This window comes from Bombina bombina, chromosome 6 (assembly GCF_027579735.1).
Source record: "Bombina bombina isolate aBomBom1 chromosome 6, aBomBom1.pri, whole genome shotgun sequence".
NCBI classification, from domain to species: domain Eukaryota; kingdom Metazoa; phylum Chordata; class Amphibia; order Anura; family Bombinatoridae; genus Bombina; species Bombina bombina.
This window is the reverse complement of record NC_069504.1, coordinates 348087023-348100255: the sequence shown is the minus strand read 5'-3', so window position 1 is coordinate 348100255 and position 13233 is coordinate 348087023. Positions and strand designations below refer to the sequence as shown.

The window sequence follows — 13233 nt, the reverse complement described above, 5'->3', positions numbered from 1 at the left end:
TGTATTACTTTATTCTAAAGGGACAGTCTACTCCAGAATTTTTTTTGTTTAAAAGATAGATAATCCCTTTATTACCCATTCCCCAATTTTGCATAACCAACACAGTTATATTGATATCATTTTTACCTCTGTGATTACCTTGTATCTAAACCTCTGCAGACTGCCCCCTTATTTCAGTTCTTTTGACAGACTAGCATTTTAGCCAATCAGTGCTGACTCCTAGGTAACTCCACGGGCGTGAGCACAATGTTATCTATATGGCACACATGAACTAACGCCCTCTGTCTTGGAAAAACTGTCAAATGCATCAGATAAGAGGTGGTCTTTAAGGGCTTAGAAATTAGCATATGGGCCTACCTAGGTTTAGCTTTCAACTAAGAATACCAAGAGAACATAGCAAGTCTGATGATAAAAGTAAATTGGAAAGTTGTTTAAAATGACATGCCCTATCTGAATCATGACAGTTTAATTTTGACTAGACTGTCCCTTTAATATATTTTACATGTGTTTCATTATACTATTCCAGACCTAACACATTACTACAGGTGTCCAATCTCACTACATCTTTTTATCTTTGCTATGTGTTGCAGTTGAGCGAGGTACATAACTCACAGCTTGTAATTTGATCGATGTGTAGCACACTGCACTATCCATTGAAAGTAAAAAGCACACTTACGAGATGTCGGCCACGCTAAACATTCTGTAGTAATTCTGCTTAACCATGCACTTGTAACAGCAAATTGTGCACTTTTTTGAGCACAGGCCTGCAATACTGATAGCACTCTGCACTATCAGTACTGCTCCACTTATAATCTAGGCCATTATAGGCAATTAAGTTTTGCGTTAAAAGTTCCTGATAACATGCATCAATGGAATTCTCCAGAAAAACAATCAATCAATCCAGATTAAAATCTAAAACCTATATTGTTTTTCAGGTATATCAAATGACTACATTAATCCAATGTTCAACTTCTATAAGAGCGTTGGAGAACTGAAGATGACAAAAGAAGAATATGCTGTTCTCACAGCTGTAGTCATTCTGACACCAGGTATATCGTCAACGCATCAAACATTTATTTTATCATCAGTTTGACATTTCAGTATAAGTCTAAAAATACAATTATTTGTTTAATACTTTTGTTGGTTACATCTATAAACAAATTTACAAAACTAGTTTAGATTTACCTTTGCACTATTAGCAATATGAACACACTTAATTATTTTTTCCCCCAACTTTTCAGAATTCTAGATGAAATACTCACTAACAAAGGGGTTAATTGTCTTTTGAAACAACTTTTAACATTAGGGTACAATTTACTTTTTTTCTGTAGAATGGGCCCTTTTCAATGTCAACCTGATCACAATCAGCCATTTTTATTGTTTATTTGCAGCACTTTTTTCATTATCAGTTTGGTGAAAAATGGTCCTATACTTCTGCCTATACTATGTGCCAATTTCCTAATTCCAAATGCAAAACACCACATGTATGGGGTTATTTTTTACTTAGAACTGGAATTTAATGATATACATTCACTATATGACCAAAAGTATGTGGACACCCGTACTAATTCAGTTCAGGTGCTAGTTAACAGATGCATAAAATCCAGCCATAAAAATCGTCATCAAATCTTGACATACAATGGCAGTACAATGGGTCATAATGAAGACCTTAGTGACTTTAAACATGGCCCTGTCAAAGGATTAATCCTTTGCCACAAATCAGTTTATGAAATTACTAGACCTGATCTGGTCAACTGTATGTGCTATTATTGTGAAGTAGAAGCGTCTAGGAGCAACAGCAGTCCAGCCACAAAGTGGTAAACCACTCAAACTCACAGAGTGGGTGCATAAAATGAATGGTGCATAAAAATGCCTAGGAACTGATGCATTACTTACTACAGAGATGTTATCACTTTTTGAAGGGGTTATCTAGGTAAGCTCAGAAGCAGCAAAGCACCTGGGTGCTAGCTGCTGATTAGTGGCTGCATTTATATGTCTATTATCATTGGCTCGCCCCATGTGTTCAGTTAGCAACCAGTAGTGCATTGCTGCTCCTTCAACAAATAATACCAAGAGACAAATTTAATAGTAGAAGTAAACTGGAAAGTTGTTTGAAATTGTATGTTCTACCTAAATCATGAAAGAACAAATGTGGGTTTCATGTCCCTTTAAGGCTCTAAACCTCTCATATAACACATTTCTCATCAGCATGTGAATAGGGCACCCATAACATTATAATACTTATAAGCCTGCTCTTCTCTTTTATTTAACACCATTGACTTCCAGCTTCCTCTAGCAATTGGTTTTCTCCACAGACACTTGTTTTGAACACTTTGTTTGAAATGTTTCAATCCCCTCTTCATTGATCTTACAGGGCAATCCTCCCACTAGTTTTGTTTTCTGATAGATGTATTTCAGCCTTTCCACAATTATACAATTTGGCACAAGAAAATATACCCCTTCCTCACTGTCATTTTCATAGATGCATTTTACATTTTTTACTGGAATTGCTTTATGGATTTCAAGTTCAGTATTAGCTTTAAGGATGGAATTCATAAGGCCTATACAGGCCTTGATTACCTCCAAGTCTAAATACATTTTGTATGTACAAATCTAAATAATTAAGGTTCCTTAAACTAAGAGTCATTGACAAATTTACACCCACACACAATACTATAATTTTCACGATCTCTAAATTTGCAAAATACAATTAGAAAGCTTCAGTATTTACTTAACTGTGAATGTAAGAGAGGGTATTTGATTTTTCTTCTTTCAAAATCTTTCAGATAGACAATACATCAAAGATAAAGAATCTGTGGAAAAGCTTCAGGAACCATTTCTGGATATTTTGGAGAAGCTTTGCAAGATTCATCACCCAAAGAACCCTCAGCAGTTTGCTAGGTTGTTGGGACGTCTCACAGAATTAAGGACATTTAGTCATCACCATACAGAAATGCTGTTGTCTTGGAGAGTAAATGATCACAAATTTACACCCCTACTTTGTGAAATCTGGGATGTCCAATAACGACTGCTTAGGTTATTTAGGCATTTTAGTTTTATATAGACGTTCATGTAGTACTGATTAAATAATATTATTAAAAAAATAAATTAAATTTAGATACAGACTTAAAGTGCCATAAAACAGGTTGAGATCTGTGCATATCCTAAAAGGGCTAATAAATTAAAAATTGTTTGCATTAAAAAATTGTTTGAAAATTGCTGGCAAGTATTTTAAAATTTTAAAAAATAAGCAAAAATACTTACATACAGTAGCTATGCTGTCTGGAGCACTGTGCTCCACCCCCCTTATCAGTGTTTAGACACAGGCATATTTCAACTGAGTTGACAGCTTCTAGGCATGCTCCAGCAGATAATCCCTGTTCACTTTTGCATTCTACCAAAACAACAAAAGATATAGATACAGCCCTAGAAGGAAATGTGTGGGGGGAGTTAGAGCTTTACAATTCATAAACTTAAATGAAAGGGTTAATGGCGAGGCACTGCAGTATAAATTTGCAAGTAAAGTAATTAAATTTACATATTATATTATTTTGTCTATCTGAACTTGTTTTATGTCCCTTTAACCTCTGATTTTAAAATCACATATTATTATTTTTAGTGTTGTCAACACTACTGTTTTGGAAATAACTAATTTTGAAGCTATCTTAATCCACATGTGTAGGCATTACATAAAGAGCCATCATTTTTACTAATGAATGTATTACTTTAATTTGAAAATGCCTATAGATGTTAATAGCTTATACCACAATGGGGAACAATTAAAAAATCAGATGTTAGTGATTTATCAGCAAATTCTACATATAGTACAGTATGAAACTTGAGTGTTAACTTTATTTATTAAAATATGTTATACTGTAAATTTTTGTAAAGTTCATTTTAAGTGTTTTGGACTTCATTGTTTCTTTTTTCTTAACTGGATGGCAATTTTCGAGGTCTTTCAAAATGAAGATGAAATGTTCCATACAAATGCAAACTTTACCGTATCTTCCATGCTATACAGTTCAATTAAGATTTTCATATGCTTGACTTTTTTTTTTACCTTTTTTGTTTATTAATAAATGACTAGAGTTGTTGATGTGACAGTGATAACATTATAATTTAACAATATTTCAACTTACTAAGACAAAATGAAATGATGTACCCTTTAAGCAATTATGTATTGTTTTTATAGTGTTTGTTATGCATGGTCTGCAAAATGTCAAGTTATGTTTTAGGATAATTCACATAATAGATCTAACATATAATAAAATGCAGCTACATTCACATTATTCAGCTTTATATGTTTTTACTTTAATAAAACTATTTTGGGTGTTACATATTTCGCAATGCATAAAAGATTTGATTGCCAAAAAAATATTGTACTTAGGAGATTTAAGAATTGTTTTAAAAACATCTCTATTAACTATGCAAAGTCAGATATACTCAATATCTACACTACCCCTCTAGTGTTAAATGAAGGTCATATGATTTCCATTTTTAACATTCTTTCCTCCTTAATTTCACCACTCTTCACCAGTATTTACAATCTTCCCTTTCCTCCTGGCTCTTCTGTCTTGGACTCTTGTGGCTAGGCAGAATTTCTGCTCTTAAAAACAGAATTTATACTTACCAATAAATTTCTTTCTTTTGGAATGATAAAAGTCCAAACAAAAAGCGAAACAGTCTGCCAGGAACGAACAACAGCTCAAATAGCTTGTTCTATGGCCCGGTTGCCACCGGGATTATGAAAGTCCATAGGTGTCCATAACATATGGGATATATTTCCTGACACTAGGAGGAGGTCAAGAACCCTCACAAGAGCTTTAATCCCTCCCACCTCCTTTCCCCATTCAGTTTACGTATAGCCAAGCAGAGGAGTGAGACAGAAAAGGTAGGAAAGACAGAAAGCAGGGTTAAGAGGTGCAAATAAGAACTGTTGCCCATAAAGCAAAAACCCGGACGGGTTCTATTGATTCTCATCATCTTGAAATAAATACATTTATTGGTAAGTATAAATTCTGTTTTCTTTCGTAAGATGATGAGAGTCTATAGGTGTCCATAACATGTGGGTTACAATACCCAAGCATCCACGTTAAGGATGGGTGAGACAAAATTATGGTAGTTCCTATCTGCAGGACACTGCAGCCTGAAGGACTTTCCTGCCAAAAGCATCTTTGGAAGAAGCATAAATATCAAAATGGTAAAATTTAGAAAATGTATGGAGAGAAGACCAAGTTGCCGCCTTGCAAATCTATTCCAAGGAGGTGTCATTTTTGAAGGCCCAAGTAGTAAACACAGACCTGGTAGAATGAGCAGTTATTCTTTTTGGAGGCAGTTTTGCCGTATCCAAGTAAGCCTTATGAATAGTCTGCTTTTGCCATGATGCTAAGGCCACTGCTGTAGCCTTTTTACCCTTTCTGGTACCTGAAAAGTGGACAAACAATTTGGAAGTCTGTCTAAAGTCTTAAGTTGCCTGAAGATAACATTTTAAGGGTCTGACTACATCCAAATTGTGTAGAAGGCATTTCTTTAGGTTAGTAGGATTTGGGCACAGCGAAGGAACAATTTCCTGATTAATATTTTCTGAAAACATTACCTTCAGGAGAAAATCATATTTAGTCAGGAGGACCGCTTTATCCTGATCAAAAAAACAAAACAAGGGTGATCAGAAGACAGAGCAGATAATTCAGATACTCTTCTAGCAGAAGAAATGGCTAGAAGAAGAGAAAAACTTCTGTGACAATAATTTTAGGTCCAGGGAATACATAGGTTCAAAGGGGGGTACCATGCAAACAGAAAGAACCAGATTTAAATTCCAAGGGGAGAAATGGGCCTAATAACAGGGCGAATTCTCACCAAGGCTTGAACAAAAGTTTGAACATCATGTAATTTGGCCAGCATTTTGTGATACAAAACAGATAATGTTAAAATCTGACCATTTAAAAACTAGCTGATAAACCTTTTTCCAGTCCATCCTAAAGGAACTGAAGAATTCTGAAAAGTAAGCTTTCCAAATCTTATGATAAAGTCTCTGCGTGACAGACTTTCTGGCTTGCAGTAGAGTATAGATAACAGAATCTGAGAACCTCTGCTTTTGAGAATTATGCGTTCAACCTCCATGCCGTCAAATTCAGGGAATTGAGATCTGCATGAGATAGCAGATCTTTCCTTAGGGTAGAATCTATGGAGGAAGGGATGACATCTGAATTAGCTTTGCATCTCAAGTTCTGCGGGACCACACTGGAGCTATGATAATCAGGGCCGGACTGGGAATAAAAAGCAGCCCTGGAAAAATTGTTGAAGACCAGCCCACCAATCTGTCAAGGCCATATTTTATTTATATATATATATATATATATATATATATACACACACACATAACATGTAAATATTAAACAGTCATTATATATATATATATTATATATACTGTATATATATATATATATTATATATATATATATATATATATATAATGTTTGTTTAATATTTACATGTTTATGTGTGTGTATGTGTATATATATATATATATATATATATATATACATATATATATACTGTATATATATTTATATATATATATATATATATATATATATATATATCTATCTCTCTCTATATATATATATGTACACATACGCACACACAAAATTGTAGTCATTGCAATTGGTGTAGTGAGCCAAATGTTTAACACTAACGGTTAGAGATTAGATATAAAATAGGAGTGCAACTACATATATTATTATTTGTTAAAAGTGTATGGCCATGCGATCCTGGTAGAGCAGCTAAGTAGGGTAGTGACAGCATGGGAGGAGGCAGACAGTGCTGCGTGGGGTACAGAGTAAGTTTGAGATTCTAAAGTGAGAGCAGGAGTTGGTCTACTATACGTTTGGAAGCAGCTATATCAAGTAGGGTCGCAGTGATCGGTATAAACACACAACACACAGCGGTGCGCAGGGTATCAGTCTTTGCACTCTCAGTTCCTGGGCGCCTCTCCCGCTCTGTCTTCTAAAGCTTCTCTGTATGTCTCTCTGCTGACATCACCGAAATTTCTACCAGAATTGTCTTCTCCAGAGTCGGAAACCAAACTAAAAATACATGCAATGCATCATGGTATATGTAGTCATTGTGCAATACAATAGCGCTAACTGTTGGCAACCTTAGCGTGCAACTCTATAAGTGAAAATCGGATTTGGATAGGCTAGTCAGTGACATTTTAGTGCTCAAACTCGCCCACTGCGCTCTGCTCCCTAAATGTGTTGCGGCGCTGGTGTTGCCTGTGCTCTGTAACTGTTGATCTCCAGAGACAGTCTGACTAGGCAACTTCCAGCCCAGCCCACTGGGATTTTTCCCGGTATCCCGGTGGCCAAATCCGGCCCTGATGATAATTATAGAAGCAAATTCCTGTTTGATTCTGGCAATGAATCTTGACTGAAAAACAAACAGAGGAAATAGATAGGCCAGATGAAAGTTTCAAGGGCAGGCTAGATCATCTATCATCAGAGCTCTTGACCTGGAGCAATAAACAGGATGTTTGCAGTTCAATGTGGATGCCATGAGATCTATTTTTGGAAGACCCCATCTCAGGACTAATTGATCGAACACATCCTGATGAAGAGACCATTCCCCTGAATCGACGAACTGATGACTTAGGTAATCTGCTTCCCAATTTTTCACTCTCGGAATATGAATTGCCAATTGGGTGTAGTGGTTTTCCTCTGTCCAAGACAGAATGTGAGATACCTCTTGCATAGCTAAGGGACTTCGAGCCCCTACCTAATGATTGATGTACACCATGGCAGTGATGTTGTCTGACTGGAATCAAATTAATTTTTCCTTTTTGAGAAGGGGCCAAGATTGAAGGGCCCAAAGAATTGCATGAAGTTCTAGGAAGTTAATAGGTCACTTCACCTCCAGAGGGGACCATACTCCCTGCGCCCTTTGAGACTCCAAACAGCGCGCCAACCCATTAGACTTGCGCCAGTAGTGACTACGGTCCAGATAGGCAGAAGAAAGAAGCTCCAAGGGTCAAATAGGTAGGGACTTTCCCTCCACCGTGACAGAGATTGTTTTACTGAAGAACTGAGCTCTATCTGCTGTTTCAGATGGAAACAATCCTTTGACCACTGTTGAAGCATGGACAGTTGAAGAGGACGAAGATGAAAGCAAGCAAAAGGTACCCCCTACTTCCATACATTGTGCTACAGAATGAGAAAGAGCTATTTGTAGGGAACAGGCAGTCAGAAGTCTGGTTCTGCGAAGGTCTGTGAGAAATAAGCACATTTGAACCAAGTCTATTTTCACTTGCAGAAAAAACACCCTTGTGGCTGGTGATAAAGACCTTTTGGGGACATTGATTTCCCATCCATGTTCCTGAAGGAAAGATACCATTCTGTGGTAGCCAGAGAAAGAGACAGAGCTTGGACCAAAATATGGTCCAAATAAGGGGCAATGGAGATTCCCTGAACTCTGATCACTGCTAAGAGAGCACCTAATACCTTTGTGAAGATGCAAGAGGCGGTGGCCAGACCAAAGGGGAGGGCCACAAATTGGTAATGCTTGTTGAAAAAAGCAAACCTTTAGAAACTGGAAATGATCTTTGTGAATTAGAATATACAGTTTAGGTCCAGGATAGGAGGGTAGGTGCCTTCCTTCTTTGGGACAATGAAGAAGTTGGAATAGAAAGTCTGTACCTGTTGAGATGTTGGAACAAGTTGGTTCACTCCCATGTGAGTAAGCCTATGCGATAGTCCTGGTATATAATATTGACAACCCAGGGATACATGACTCCAAAATAATAAACAAAACTGCAAGTAATTGGAAATAAAGATATATTCCAAAGCTTTAAATAATCAGTGTATTTACCCAAAATACAGCAAACAGCATATAAGAAACACCCCAGAACCCCAGAAGACAGAGAAAAAGCCAAATTAATTACCCTCAGATATTTTTTTATTACCCACCCCCTCAGCAGCTCCTATGAGGGTACTCACCCACCTCCTGGGCACATAAAGTGTTAAAACTGGGCCCACATAGCTTGGAAGACATGAAGAGAGTCCCTGAGTAAATTTTCAGTCAGTTGGAGATCCGGTGAGGGAGAGAGAAAGGGCCCCCAAGGGTGGGGGTTTTAACTCCTGGATGATGTGCAGGCCAAAGCCTTTGAGCCTTTGAGTAAAAACACCAAAACACACAAATAACATGTAAAAGTGAATAAAAACCTCTCCATTGATGCCCTTGTGTCCCCAACCGCATCCACAATGAGCTGGACCACTAACTGCATAAGTCAGTTAGTGTTTTTTTTTTTAAAGAGACAGTAAAGATTTTTGTGAGGAAAAATTGTAAAAAACAAAAACATACTGAGGGCTGCTAAGGGGTAATAGGGCAATGAAATAATAGGGTTTTTAACTCTGATTTCCATCATTTTTGGTGTTAAACACAGAGGTAAAATACTATATGTAAAGGCTGAGAACCCCCAACTATGTAGTACCTATATAAGAGAGAACTAGGGATAGTTCCTGGGCTGTGTTTAGTGAGTAGTAGAGTAACTTACCTGGACTGCAGCCACCCACCACTTTATGTTACCAGAGTGCTGAGGCCTTTTCCTTTACAGAATGCTGATCCAGTAGAGAGTCCACCCAGGGCAAGTACATATACTGCAGAGGATATTGTCGGATATACCAGCAACCCGAAAGGTGACGCCTAAGGGCAATTATGGCTGAGAGTTTTACCTGCCAGGGTACTGACATGCCATAACTGAGGTATTTATTTACCCCTGCTTGACTCAGAATCTTGGAGAAATTATCCTGAAGTCTTCCCTGAGTGAAGATGGAAGAGGGGTACTGTGTCTCAAGTCAGGTCTGAGCGCCCAATAAACTATTAGAAAATAATAAAATCTTGTCTGCAGAGCACCTCTCTCAACTTCGCTCCTCAGAGATCAAGAAGATACTGAGTGGGCAGAGAGGTGGGAGGGATTAAAACTCTTGTGAGGTATTTTGACCTCCCTTAGTGACAGGAAATATATCTCACATGTTATGGACACCTATGGACTCTTATAGTCTTTCAAAAGAAATGAATGTACACATAATATTCTTTATGTTTTTCAACCTCTGCCTTTGCCCAAATCCTTCATCTTATCATTACAAACATTGTCAAATCAATAAGAAAAACCACAAGACACCCAGGGCTAAAAAAAGTATAACTTGTATGCAGATGGAGAGAGGTAGACTAGGAGTACCTAACTAGCATCATTATTTCTATGTGGTTCATTTATCTTGAATACCACACTGGAATTTCCATCTTGGAGACAAGTTTTGAGCAAGCCTAAATATGGGTCTATTAATTATTAACAATTTAGGAGATCAATGCTGGATTAAGAAAGTTAGAAATAGTAATATCACCTCTAATCCTTTGATAGCAGAAACTCTCGATGTATGGCATACAATAATTTGCCAATATCCATCTCTCCATGAAACCGTCCCTATTTATTTATAGTCAGCTAGTTTACGAGTTTGGCGTTATGAGTCAAATAGCAACATTATGACTCATAATGCTTCAACTTCCCTAACGCTGCTTTTACAAGTTTCCATAGCACCACAAATATCCCCATCTATGCTCAAATCCATAACGCTCACCCAGACCCAGTAGTTATTGATATCCCGATACCAAAAACATTCATGAATCATTTCAAAAATATCATACAAAGTACACTTACACTCATACAAACACTATATCATTTTTTTTTTTTTAATTAAATATTTGTAATTACAAAATATAATGGATCAAAGTTTACAAGATCTCGGGTGTTTGAAAAAAAAAATGCACACAAACCCATTTTACATTGACTTACATAGACATACGTGAACTTACACTCATCTATCTACATCTATGTACAAATAGCATCACATACATACAGAATTAGATACATACAAACAATATACAGCACATTACATACACAAAACATTTTTTTATCAGGAAATTAACACGATTTAGCTACTTTTTCACAGAAGGACATGACGTCACTCACTTTACGCGCAACACAAGTGTTGGAAGTTTTTTTCATTGCAATTTCTCGCCTCCATTAACATCTATGGGGAATCGACGGGCAAATTTCCGTAACACACGCAATATTTTTCTCCTTTAAAACTCGTAATAGCAGCATTAGAATTGTGGCGCTAATTCATTCATTCTTGCGTTGGTCCCGCTATGACAAATAGATAAAGAAATAGACTATTTGACACTGGAGTTATGGGTTTTACTTGTGTGAACATCACTACAACATCAAAATCTTTTACGAAATTACATTACATCCAACTATAAATCACAATCAATTCTATCATCAACAATATGAAATCGGTTTCATGAATTAAATCATATTTAAACGGACAGAAAAAATACTTTTCAAAAATTTTATTATTCACAAACAGTAGGCAATTTTAAACACTTGTCTCATTTACGTCTTTTATAGCATTTCAGTTATTCAAGTCATATGCTTGAAAGAACAGATGATGATTGATGGCTGCACATACATGCCTTTTGTCATAGCCTCATACATGTGCATTGCTATTCATTCAACAAACCATATACAAACAATGAACACATTTACATCATTCAAGTACATTGGAAGGTTGGTTAACATTGGATTCTCTCTCTCAATCAAGAAAGATAAATTATAACTTTACTGTCTCTTTAACATCACAGTTTAAAAATTAGATACCATTAGGAATTACATACAATAATAAGATATCATTAGAAAATTATTAGAGTTGTCGCTTTTTGGGAAGGAACAGCAATGCTATACTGCTTTATATAAATGAACAGATGTGGGAGAGAATCACAATACATACATATACTGTATGTACATAACACACATCACACAACAACAAAACAGGGACGGCTCCAGAAAGGGGGCATGCATTTAAAAAGCATGTATGAGAGTCAAAATAAGAGCAGACCTACTGTGGCAGTCCAGGGGTTACATTTATCAGATCTCTGGCTGTGCAGGAGTTAGATTTGTTTATATTTCTGGAAGTGCAGCGGTTACATGTGTCATATCTCAACGAGTATAGGGGTTACATTTATAAGATGTCTGGCAGTGCTGCAGCAGTTACATTTACCAGATTTATGGCAGTGCAGGGGTTACATTTGTCATATCTCAGGAATGTCTCCCACATATGACACAGCCAGTGGACACTGTTTGCATGTGTAGCTCTACTAATGACCCTACTAATGATCAAATAAGCTTTTACGTGACAATAAATTTGAGTGCCAAGCAGTAAATTACTTGTACAGATATTATTAATGATATTTACCAGCACACACACAGTATATACAGTATGTATATACACACAAATTATATACACACACACACACACATATATATATATATATACACATACACACACACAGTATATATATATATATATATATATACACACACTGTATGTGTATATATATATATATATATATATATATAGAGAGAGAGAGACTTCGATTTAGTGCACTCTCACTGGCCAACCAAGACACAGACCAGGGTGCTTAACGGAATGAACAATCTGAATAGGAATAAGCACTCACTGGATTTCAAAACAACAAATATTTATTCGGCAGTGACGTTTCGGGGCATTCACCCCTTCCTCAGACAACCCAAAATGTGAAACAAGCAATGTTAAATAATGACTCAAACCCCTCCCTCATCAAATTTCAGCCAATCAAAATACATCCAAAGCAATCAATAGGGGATGTATGTTAAACAAAAACAATTACATTTCTGTATAATATCAACAAAGTGTATACTTTTACAAAGCACATGTGTGATATAACCATATATAGTGTACTGTATTAAGGTGTCAGCGACAGTGAAGTGGATGGCTGTGGAATATGCCAACAGATAGTAAATAATAAATCTGCCTTCTTATAATACACTCTGTAATCAAAACATAAGGAGTTCACTAGACTAGTTGTTGCCAGGAAAAGTAGCTTATTAATACCGCATATAACATGCTCAGAGACATTTACTCACTTAACTGACAGGCAACTTACTGTGCATCAAAAGCATCTAAAACCTCAGAGGGTATGGATACTCCGCCATTAGCTGTCACGCTGGCCACCGCATGGTCGGAGGGGGCGTGTCAGCATCCGGGTTAGCATCTTGACCCGCTACTGGAAATCAGTGCCCTAAGCGTTGTTATGCGTTGCCATAGCAACCTATCGTGGCGTCACCAACCACACCAGACCGAG

At 36.8% G+C, this 13233-nt stretch overlaps 1 protein-coding gene across 2 annotated transcripts in view; it reads left to right on the top strand.

Moving 5' to 3' along the window:
* Positions 1–4289, top strand: part of NR1H4 (nuclear receptor subfamily 1 group H member 4) — a 220635-nt gene extending 216346 nt beyond the window's left edge. For both annotated transcript variants that reach the window (XM_053716999.1, XM_053716998.1), the window contains exons 9-10: positions 936–1049; positions 2787–4289. In XM_053716999.1, the coding sequence (XP_053572974.1) occupies positions 936–1049; positions 2787–3025 (353 nt within the window). In that variant the 3' untranslated portion in view covers positions 3026–4289. The remainder of the gene's footprint in view (positions 1–935; positions 1050–2786) is intronic.
* Positions 4290–13233: the final 8944 nt, after the last annotated feature.